The sequence below is a fragment of the Homalodisca vitripennis genome, chromosome 1 (genome assembly GCF_021130785.1).
Source record: "Homalodisca vitripennis isolate AUS2020 chromosome 1, UT_GWSS_2.1, whole genome shotgun sequence".
NCBI lineage: Eukaryota > Metazoa > Arthropoda > Insecta > Hemiptera > Cicadellidae > Homalodisca > Homalodisca vitripennis.
This window is the reverse complement of record NC_060207.1, coordinates 57,038,840-57,051,321: the sequence shown is the minus strand read 5'-3', so window position 1 is coordinate 57,051,321 and position 12,482 is coordinate 57,038,840. Positions and strand designations below refer to the sequence as shown.

The 12,482-nt window shown below is 31.1% G+C and overlaps 1 protein-coding gene across 2 annotated transcripts in view; it reads right to left on the bottom strand.

The window, feature by feature from the left end:
- Positions 1-11,459, bottom strand: part of LOC124362019 (phosphatidylserine decarboxylase proenzyme, mitochondrial-like) — a 32,258-nt gene extending 20,799 nt beyond the window's left edge. The window contains exons 1-2 of one of the 2 annotated variants that reach the window (XM_046816172.1): positions 11,286-11,459; positions 2,954-3,123 (exon numbers count right to left, since the gene is read on the bottom strand). In XM_046816172.1, the coding sequence (XP_046672128.1) occupies positions 2,954-3,123; positions 11,286-11,379 (264 nt within the window). In that variant the 5' untranslated portion in view covers positions 11,380-11,459. Of the gene's footprint in view, positions 1-2,953; positions 3,124-10,966; positions 11,181-11,285 lie in introns of those variants that run through there. The other variant, XM_046816164.1, reaches the window with a different exon arrangement.
- Positions 11,460-12,482: the final 1,023 nt, after the last annotated feature.

Below are 12,482 nucleotides of genomic sequence, written 5' to 3'. Positions count from 1 at the left end.
ATTAGGATGTTAGTCTCAGATGTAAACAGTACAGAACATTAACTAGAAACTTTCTTACATTTGTACATTTAATTATAAATGTAAAAAGCTACAATTAGAAACATTCTGTACTTTAACAATTTTAAATTATTGAAAAACATTGTATTTTAGGTTCGATGTGGTAACTTATATATATTAATTACTAATTCAAAACATCATTAAAACAAAGTAGCCTTTAATAATATATTTTAACATACGTTACATTGTGTTAATGAACTTTATTCTTGGTATAAGTACTAATTAATAAACAATAAGTCATTTATATGGGCCCATGAATCCATATTGGGATCTACGGGTATGCAAACCTGAGTTTCAAATATTCCATTCTAATTCGCTGTCTTGTGGTCTCATGATAAATGGTCACCTAAAACTATTTTTTGGATGGAACAAAAACCCATATTTTCACAAATCTTTAAAATTTTTGTCCAGGGGAAATTCCAGAGCCCCATTTAGGTAGCCCTCTGGCACTTCTAATTTTATATATTAAACCGTGCTTAGATGATGAAACCAATCTCGTAAGCTTAAGACCTAAGATTTACAGAAGCAATTTTTGTGCAGTGTTTATTATATTGTTCCTAGCATTGTTCTTTTGGTTTATGAATTATAGTGAGTGTTTATGAAAAGTTTAGTAGAAAAATCTTATTACTAAAAAACTTAGGGACACTTTTTTTATGTAAAATAGATTAATTAAATATTTGTTTGAATGTCACTCTTTATATTTTCTTTCCCAAAACAGCCTCATATAAAAATAACTTACCCATAAAGTTTCTATTTTTTACAATAACACTGATTAACCAAATAATCTTTTCACACTATTACTTTTGTGTTATATAAAATTCTGTCTACCTTATTTTATTTCAGTAAACCTTTTTTAGAAACTACATGAAATTTGGCAAATAATGGCTAAATATATCAAACACTTTGTTTTGTCATTATAATATTCTTAATTTATTCTGAAAAAACTACATGTTAATGTGTATTCATTATATTTTAAATATCTTTTACTGTTATTTTTCTTTAGAAAGCTCTGAAATTGTCTACAAAGAGGCAAAATTACACAAGAAGGGTTAAAAATCTAAGAATCCAAAAACCAAATTTTCATAACAGTTACAAACCTCAAAACAGTATAGTAAAGTATATTCACTATTGAGGAAAGAATCAATTTTAATCAAATAAAAATTAATTCATTAAGCAGCATTTACAATTACTAATAAAAGAGATTTGTTATACAAGAGTGCTAAACAGGCAAGTTTAATTTTATGCTGTATACAGCTCCTATAACAAAGATACATACAAATATATTTTGATTCAAACATTGAAACAATGACCAGTAATCAATTAGCAAACATGCGATTTGATTAAGAATAAAACCCAATGTAACAAATATAGAATCAATAACTATTAAAAGTATTTCCAAAACTGTTTGTCAAAAGATAAAGATAAAGTTAAATAAGATTATAAAGAGCACATTTTACCCTTCCAAAGAACATTTCAACCAGCAGTCTGATTACTCTTTTCAGTTTCAATAGTTACTTTTCAATGCAAAACCAATTCATAAATAAAAATGGAACAGAGTCACTAAAATATTAAGGAATATAACAATGAAACAATCTTAAAATACCATAACAGTTTATCTAATAAGCAAACATTTTAAACCCAGCTGTTCAAAAATAACAGCACAACTAATTATTTAATGAAGAAAATATCTAACTAAAAACTAGTTTTGAACTAAAATGTAAGGAATTATGTAATTTTACATAACTTGTCTTGTTTTTCCAATCAATACCAATGTTTTATTGTTAGCGTTTACATAATTGTTCTTGGAATTAACATTTTGCAACTAAATAAACAAAATAACTACATTTTAGTTAAACCTGTAACAGCAAGCTTTATAAAAATCACTCTGGCAATATGCATTCTAAAATTTACATACAGCAGATATTTTATTTTCTAATAAGGATTTGCATAAACACACACACTGAAACATCTTTTGTTGTATAAGGTATTTATCAACTCATCTGGCCGGATTGAAAGGAAGCTCTTCTGTATTCATGCCTCCTCCTTTATTTGATCTAGAGTTGTATAAAGACCACTTTTTATTCAACAAACAAGAGATTATAAATAAAAGTTTCAAAATTGATGCTTGGTCTCAAATGTCAAAGCTCACATTAAGTGTTGTGGCCCTAAAAACTAATTTAAAAAAAAGCAAACAATATTAGATCCAAATAACCAGTCCGTGACCCACATAGCAAACTCTTAACCTCTCAATTGTCACTTGAAACACAATTGGTCTTCCCTCTTAATGCCTATCCTACACTCTCATAAACTATCTCGTCAATTCTGCCAAAACATTAACAATGGCAAATGACTCCACTGAAGCGCTTTAGTGACATCTAAGGAACAATGCCAAGCAATTGGCCACTTTCAGATAAGATAACACCTAAAATTGTTATGTTCTCAGACATGAATCGATCACGCCTACCTTCTGAAGGTATACCCTTATGAAGATCCCTGACAACAACTAACATTCTGATGAGTCATAGGTTGGCTGGCTAAACAGCGTGCTTTTTCCTATCAATCCAAATCATCCTATAAAAGATTCTTAGGGAAAAGGCCAAAGTTAAGACTGAATAACACTAGATATATGTTTTACAAAACATATTAATCATTAATTGGACAAATCGCTTTACTCCAATCGGTCATGGAAAATATCTAAAATATGGTATCCGTCAAGGGAACACACTTATGGACACATTTCAATATAAACCCACAGCTTTTTCATTTTTGTTATGAAGATTCGGTTTTTCTATCAAAGTAGCATTTTTTCAACTTCATCAGTGTAAGTGGAAAAAATAAAAAACAAAACTAAATAACTCAAATAGGATTACTGAAATTAAGAAGGAAGAGAACTGACCTCCCAGTCCTTGGCAACTGCCACCCGTTGCTCCTCACTCCTGTTTCTCTGTATCCGGCGCCATTGCAGCACTGCCAGTACCGTAACACCAACGCTTGTCGGGATCGGTACCCAGCTGCGCCAGAATCTGCGCCAACGCCCAGAAATAACTGTGGTCGTCTGTCCATTACCTGAAAGTTTATTTTATCATAAGATTATGAGTTACTTACTGGTTAGTTATGAGTTACGAGATATCGCTCAGTGGACAAGTAAAAGTTCTAAAAGAGCATGTTAACCTTACAGATAAAACTTTGATTCAAGTCTGTACAATAAATATACTCCAAGCATGTTAATAAATCTAATGGTAGTGGAAATATTAATTTGCTAAAGGAATTCTGTCTTATTAAATGCTCTTAATAATAAATTTAATTAACTTTTAATGTAGTTAACACTTTGAGAAAGAAATGTCAATTACGTAGGCTTATACCTCTGCCTATCTGACAAACTAGTGACAACTCCCAACTCAAGCAAGAAGATTAAATTAATTATTTAAAGATTATGAAAAACTTTATTTCCATATAGATTATACAATTTCTAAGGCTATATTTTGCACATTTCAAACATGTTTTTATTAAGTTTCAACTTTTTTTCTTTCAGGTCTGCTCATTACAAAATATATTTTTTTTATCTAATTATTCAAAGAATTTCTAGCTAAATCTTAAACTTACTTTGTAATAAGCAGTAAAACAATAGTTTGACATAGGTACTAATTAATTTAGAAAATATACACCAAGTTACGTAAAAATAGGGTAAGTTAGATCATTTATAGTGTTCGTCATTCAACAGAATGAATCAATAAATGTTTGGCAAATTATTTTTAGATTAAGATGTAAGAAACAAAATGTATGATACACAAAATGATATAAGTATAATACTGTCTCAGACGGACATTTCACTTGAACTTATAGTAACAAATAGAAACAAATTATAGATACAATCTCCATTTCCAACTGGCTTGTCTATCTCCTTTTTTCTGCCAGACTCAACTAGATGAATTATTCAGTAAAAATTATCTCAACCTATTGTACATGCAAAAATATCATATGTCCTATTTGTTTGGACTACTCCTCATATTTATCCATTTGATAATTTTGTGTTCCTAGGATGACATTGAGAAAACCTCTGTTGTACTTAAAACTAAAACTTCTGCATGTCTTCCGCTCTTAATGCAAATCTTAATTATGGTATATTCCGGATGTGGAGGGGATTAGAGCAAGAGGGACAGTGGGCGCTATCTCAGCCCTATCACTTTGGAAGGAAGGGAGGTTAGCTCTGTTTCAGCCTCTACCGGTTAAAGCAGGCAGAGGACTGCCTCATGTATAGTCCTGCTAACTGCAAGCATCTCACCCTCTGCAGTACACTAGTCTAATTGATCCAGTTATCCCTTCCCCCAATATCTCCAATTTTTTTATTACTTATGTGTGGTTGCCCAGAAGTAATTGATAACAATGGATTTTGCTGTAACAATTGTAGTTTCTATTGACAGATGTAAACCAAGATGAAATAAACTCTCTGAGAATGTCCTTTTAATAACAAAATTATATAAATTTATTTAAATTTCCAATAAATGACAGAGATAAACAGCCAGGCAACAAAAACATCTTAAAAATAATTTCAGGCATTTTAACAATATAACCAAAAATCCTTAATATGGGAGAATAGGATATTTGCACTCAAAGGGTTGAACCTGATGTATTAGATAAATATTTTATTACATAATAATAAAATTTAAGAAAAATGATGGTGCGTTTATTTTCTCAGATATGTAATCAGCACAGTTCACCTCACAGAATTAGTGATTGTCTGAGTTTTAGTAAACTCTATAAATCGTGGGACTGGACAAATTTTATTTTTGTCTTTCTGTCTACACAATATCTCCACAACGAACTAATCTCTGGACTTGAAATTGTGCATGAGGCTTCATTTCTATATGAGGAAAATTTAGGTTAATGATGTTGCATGCTACTCCAATTTTGCTGAGCATCAGTGAATAGCAAACTAAACAAATTTGTAAACAAACTGAATACACCCATAACACATTCAAACATGTGACATATTAACACATTTAGCCTGACTATCCTAACATATACAACATCATGTTATAGTCACTTGGTGAGTAGATTTTTATTTAAACACTTATACGAAAGCCAACTTAATGAACAAAAATGTTAATCTATGTATTAAGATGTGTCATGAAATATTTCATACGTAGGCTTTAAATTTGGTATGAAACTTTGCATTTCAACAAAAATGACGTCTATGGTACGTAATTGTTTTACCTTCTTTTCTGTATGACTGTCTGTTTGCCTAAGGACATCTCAAGAATGTAATGAACTATAGATTTGAAATGTTGCATGCAACCATAGCAAAGCCAGTTGTGACACGTGGTGTGGTGTATTCCTACCTTGTCCAGTAATAACTTACAGATTTAATATTATTGTCAAATTGTAAATGTTCACTTTATTTTATTTTATTGTCTTTCGTTAACACTACAACAAGCCAAATGAAGACTATAAATACTTTTAATGCTTTGTAAATATTCTAATAGGTTGGATAATCCTAAACACTCCAACCATAAACCTACAAAAATGTGATAATACATTTTTTAAATACTTGATGTGTCACAAACTCAATCCCCATTGTTCATTTCCTATACCCTAAATTTTCACAATTGTGCAAGTTGAGTGCAATACTTAAAGAGCAGCAGCTATGGAGATAAAACTGAAGAAATCATTCATTTTGTGTAGAACTGATCCCTGAAGCCTTTACAAAGACAAGACATAATTTGAGGAGAGAAACCTTTCAAATAAAGGTGTTATTGCTTTAAAACACTGTACACTTCATTGGAATATTGACGTAAGCACATAACCTATTTTAAGTCATTGAAACAGTCCTTGCACTTTTCACCTTGAATTATAATCACTGATTGCATTTCTTTCCAATATTTACCACCTTAAAAAATATAAGTTATCAGTACTAGCTGGTAGACAATAACAGTATGATCTATTTCGGTCCCTATCTCTATGGTGAAGAGCAGAGGAAAATCAAGTAGTTGAAGCACTGGTTCAAAAGTGAAAACCCAAACAAAAAGAACTTAAATTTGTATGCATAGAGATATTAACTAATTCTTTCATACAAAGCTGAGAGAACTGTCTGGTGTTTTGGTATGGCTGGAATTCCATTAAAATATTAATTAAGATTCATCTTGTATTAACAAGACATTTTTCTAAAATAAAACATATTTGTTTAAGTCTCCCTTTGTGTAACACATAATGGGTTTGGTATTTAAAATATTGAATAGTAAAAATTATGTTTAAAGGAACTGGACCTCTAAATGGTTTCAATAGCTCTAAATAAACTTATTTAGTAAACAAAATGTGCTCAACATATTACTATTTATTTATCAAGATTTAAAATGATTTAGAAGTTAGCCTATGTTTAGAATTTTCCTTTTTGAACCTGGCTAGCATTAAAAACCATTCAATTACTATAAATGTATAGGATTTTCAAATTGTCATTGTAATTTTTCCACCACATGGATATATTTAAGACTATATGACTTTACTTATGCTTATAAGTAAGTTTTTCTTAGACTCCTTGTGCATCGAAACATTTTAAATTATTGTAATTTGTGTAATCCATGAAAGGATAAGCAAACACATTTCAAGCACTATCTGTTAAAAGTGCAATGGATTTTGACAATTTGGCCATGAGCCTCATATGAACTGATGTTCTTTCAAAGCTGTAAGCTAAATCAGAGATTTTACAGAAATGAATTGTCAAACTTTAATTAACATAACCTTAAATGTTTGTAATTTTACACAATAAACTTATCACCATAGGTTTTTAATACTGGGTATGCTACATTTCCTTGTTGTTTTGTTCCTGTCAAATCTTTTCTCAATAGGCAACCCATCATAACAATTGATCTGGTGGCAATCAATTGAGTGTCCAGTCGATAGGGCACCCAGCTTTCATGTAGGGCAGTTGACCCTTGGGTACGGTAGGTTGAAGCACAAGTGTGACAGTTAGGTAAGAATTTGTTCTTATTCTCAAGATACTATATTTGCCCTGGATAGGAAAGTTTTCAGATATGAGTATAACAAAGTAATAAATTACATCATGGTAGGGTAGCTTAATCCACATGCAGAACAGTTGTGATCACATGTTTTTCTTATTTTTAATGGAAAGCATCAAAAAAATTAATGTGGTCGGTACAATGTATAAGTACCTGAAAAGAATCTCTCACTAACAAAGCTCTTATAACAGTGTTGTTGAATCTCTTTACACTCTGGCACTGTATTTTATCTGTACCTAAACGTGTTCAGCATTAATTCTAGGCTAACACATAAGCCATAAAAGATCTGTATGTTTGGTATGATTCATTCAATAATAACAGTTCTTAATTTTCTACTATCCACTAGGAGGGTTCTCTTCTGGCTGGTTTGTAGAACCTACTTAGAGTACAGAAAAGACAGATGTCACTTACATCTCCTGGGCAACCTAATTTGATGTACAAAAGCAGCACATTATTAACCATAAATGTTAAGATATTGAGGTAAACGGATAACTTAACCAATACATTTTATTTATTACGATTGAGAAAGATTGCTGGAGTAGATAAGGCTCCCTTTGTGTTAAAGGTTTTAACAAACCTACATGTGAAGCAGGGCCCTCCTCTATTTACTTTGACAACTAGACGATTGAGAAAGATCATTGGAGTAAATGGGCTCCCTTACTGTTTAAGGTTTTAACAAAACTAAACATAAAGCAGGTCCCTCCTCTATTCACTTTTGACTAGATGCTCGAATTGAGCCTAACCTTCTTCCCAAGCGGCATGGCTGAGTTAGTGCCGATTATCTTCATGATCTACTACCCAAACATGTATAGTACCAATTATAGGTAATCCATAGAGTGTAAATTCAAATTCAAAACATCTTTTGAATACAAAAAATTACTTAAACCAATACCTGTGTTCACTGATTTTATCAGTATTTTTTCCCCTTAAGTTATATTTTCATTAAATCCAAACATAATTTCAAAATTGAGCACACTTATTAATTTACAACAGCTAGCATCTGCTCATTTGAATGGGCAAACACCAAGACTGCCAAGGAAATACTGCCCTTAGTGGTTTACAACATTACACACCTAAGATAATGACTTTAAAAGCTCTCTATAGTTACCAATGATGATGTTTTATGAATCGCCTGTTCAAGAATTAAGATGGTAATTTAATAACAATTTTTTCATATAATTCTAAAGTTACATACTCAAAAACAGTACACTTGTACCTAGGCTATATATGAATAAATTGTACCGGTACCTATCTTGTAAAAAAATGTTATCTTAATCGGATCAAAATCAAATAAAAGCTCACACGTAGACTTATATCCTCCACTAACAGTTGTCTAAATATAATGTGGATTGATCCAATATTATTGTATGTAGCCTACTTATAGCCTACTTATAGTTTTCATAACATTAATAAGAGGCATACATTCATTATTCGATTGTTATTAACGAACGATTCGATATTTTATGAAACTTCGAAATCGTATAATAATTGAATGTAACAGTAGTTATAATACATTAAAAACAAGAATAATACATTACAATTGTAATAATATAAATTGAACAATAACATTACAAAATAACAAACCAACTATGTCCTACATATCAGAAAAACGTTACAATATTTACATCTTACCCTGATAGCAGTGAGCAAACCGCCTTTGTTAAGTGGAGGAAAGTATTCTCCCCAAGGGTAATCAGGAGCCAAACCCACATGTGTAACTTATATAGAAATAACGGTACTTAGTTACTTCCTTGGGCTTATATTAAAAATACGGTACTTTGGGATTATACCGACCACACTAGTATGAAGAACACAAAAATAGAAATTTATAGAAACAAACATGATAGAACGTAAAAACAACTCTTCAATTACAAAATTACAAACTTACAAGCATTTCCAGGTATTGTGATCGGTATTGTTGTCGCTGTTATCTTATCTTTCTCGAGAATCCTGATTACGGCAGGCCGCGCGGCATCACGTGATTTGCACGGTACATAATTGCCTTTCCATTACAATTCAATTTATATTTCTGATTAGCCCCTCTAGAATTTGATATTTTACTGATAGGTACTATCTCGAGGGATGTTTTTCTTTCGTCGACATCAGCGCGGGGCAGCACCGAAGGTGCTGTCAATGCCCGCGCTGATGGCCGGAGGCACTCGCATTTTGGGTGGCGGAATGTGATCAAGAATAAAAACAAGTTTTTAGTGTTTTTTTAATAAAGAGTTTAGTTTGGTAAATGTTTGTTTTTGTTGAATTTTTGTGTTTGGAGAAATGTAGAGGTAAAACACGGAAGTACAACAAAGCGATGCACCAGCTGAACGGGCGGCGAGACTCTGCAATCACGTTATCTACTAGACGCTCGACTTTGACCTCTGTCTGAGGATGGGGAGGTGTTTGCGATAAGACAATTCCTGTTTTATATTGACGAAATATTGTTCTAACGCTAATCTAGTAATCAGTAGAAACGAAATGTGAAATAACGATTCATGTCTGGGTGTGGTCGGTATAATCCCAAAGTACCGAAATAACTCACAAAATTTCCTCATATTGTTATTTTAAAATTCTTCAAAAATTAGTTACTTCCTTGCTGTTTATTGCTTATATTAAAAATTACTATAACTAATTTGAAATCATAAATTTAAAAATTGCAAAATTTAATTATTCATTCGGATAAAAACAGTTAATCCATTCAATAATAACAATTGAATAATAAGTGTAGGCCGCTTATTGAAGTCTACCCTTTAGTTTCACTTATTTACAGGGGTTTAAGTATTTCACCCATAAAACTGTAAAACACGTGACAGATCAAGATACTTAACCCACTTGGACGAACCGCATGGTACCGTAAATGCCAGAGAATATCTGGATAGTGTTATCTCGTAGGCTAATATCATATGAAGTTTTCTGTTTCAGGATACAGCACTTGATAGTTGAGTTTGAGAAATATTGATTTTCTCTATGAATTGAGCTATATATTTGTGAACAGTTGGCTATTTTGATTTTTGGAAATAAATAACCAAGCAGACAAAACAGCATAGTTTTAAGGTTCTGTATACAGTAAGAATGGATGGAGTGGATTACGCAAGTCAAATAGATTGTTACATTGACAATGATGAACTCTCTTCCTCTTCAACAACTAATGATGAAATTGAATTCACAAATCATGTTACTAGAGTACAACTAAAAGTAGAAAACTAGAACAGTTTCAGGGACGATTCTGAGCCCAAGTTTAACAATCAGACTAGGCTTCAATCAATGATTTTAGATTCAGTGGATGAAGTTATTGAGCAAGTATCTTTACTAAAAACGTATCATGTACTCATTGAATCAGTTTTTTATAACAATATTAACAGCGATATTCTTTGATTATACACAGATACAATCAATTGATACAGGTTAATTAAATTGTAACAATAAATTAAACTATCTGGGCCAAATAACTCATTTCGAGATTGTAAAAATATTTCATTTAAAAATTACAATCTAAATAAAAATTAAAGTTAACTTTAAAAAAATCAAACAAAATAGCTACCAAATACATTTATTTAGCTTATTTTAGATACCACAGTCTCATGATATTGGTAGCCTATAATAAGAACTGAATAGCTCAAGTTCTACTAAATTCTTGGTAATAATTTAAAAGGTAGCCTACCTATAATAAAGTAAATGTGTCAGGCTTAAAAACTATTATTAATATTAACTAAGAATTAAAAATTAAGCGGATGAAAAAATAAAAAGATCTATTATTTCTCTTTATTTCGAATATATAAAATATTTAAATATACTTTAATACACTTCTGCCTATCCTTCTACTCGCCAACTGCTTTCCATATGGTGCTAATAAAAAGATAAAATTGAGGGTGCTTAAAACATTTAATTTTTTTATAACTTACCAACAACTATCCAGGAAAGTTTAGGTATGCCTATGGTTTTTGGGAAAAAAGAAAAAAAGAAAGTAAATAATGGACTGATCACCAGAATCATTTCCAACATCATTCTTGAGCTAAAGAGAAGTGTGAAAAGAACTATAGAGGCATTATCATGCCAGCTTCTTATTGCCAAAAAAGCTGATAAGAACTGCAGAGGAGATAACCCCTTCTCTAATAGTTTTCATTGACACTGCAAAATAAATATTCTTAGTCGACTAATTTAATTACCAATCTTGGTGTTAAGACAACCTAACCTATAATAACATTCAAAAGTTATGTTTACCTGTGCTCAAGAGCCGTAATGCCGGTTTTTGTTGCAAATGCAACGAATTTACACGAAAAAACTGTCCACTGAGATAACATACTGATCTCGACATATCTGTAAAGAAGTGTCCTTATCAAAAAATCAACAATTTTAGTGATAATATCATTCCAACGAGTATAAAGAACAAACAATATCAGCTGTGCAAATTGCGTCTGCAAAATTAAAAATTGTGCTACAGACGATTAGACATATGACACACGGACCACTAAAATATCGTATAATATATATGGATACATTGTTTGTTGCTTGGTACTATATGAAAATATGCATTAAGGCGTGTATTTTATGTTAATTACGTTAGGTATTTGTCAAAGGACTTTTATATGCGATATTTTATAGTGCTATTGACATACAATATGAATTAATTTAAGACAAATATATCTTAAATTGAACAGAGTATAAATTTGAATTAGTACATAATACGTATTAACTTACTCAAATGTAATATATATTTATTTATATTGTATTCATTTCAAAGCAATAACTAAAATAAAAACTATGTTTAATAGAACATAAATCACTTAAATAACTTTGGAAATAAAAACCAATTTTGTTATTAACACACATGATGACATTGGTACTACTGAATTAGATAACTCTATGTTACATATGATATTATATCCTCTCAAGTTATAAAACGCATCAGACAAAGTATTATTATAAAAAATAAACCTTGTCTTGCTAACATTTTGCGTGGAACAATTTAACTGTGCTAAGCTTAATGTACTTAATATCTTGTGTGTGGCCCCGCCCGCCTTCGTCACGCCACGTATAAATTGACGTAGAGGGTGGTTTTGTACATCGATAGGGTGACAAAGTCAGGTATTTAATGCTGTAAAACGTGTCATATAGCTCTGTATTTCAATTCATATTTTATTTAAAGAGCCTTTTTACAATCGTGAATAAGCAATACTACTTGAAAAAGAATATTATCACAACTGCCCCATAATAAAAGGTCATAATACAGATATAATATTCCATCTTTGACATATATTTCCACTACAAAACTTTGCCATATTTTTGGTATATGAGCTGTTGGGCTTTCTGATTCTAATCAACAAACCTATTTGTATTTCTAGGAATAGGCTTTCTCAATGGGGATCTCACTAAGCATTATCAATGAACTTGCTAAATATATATATATATATATATATA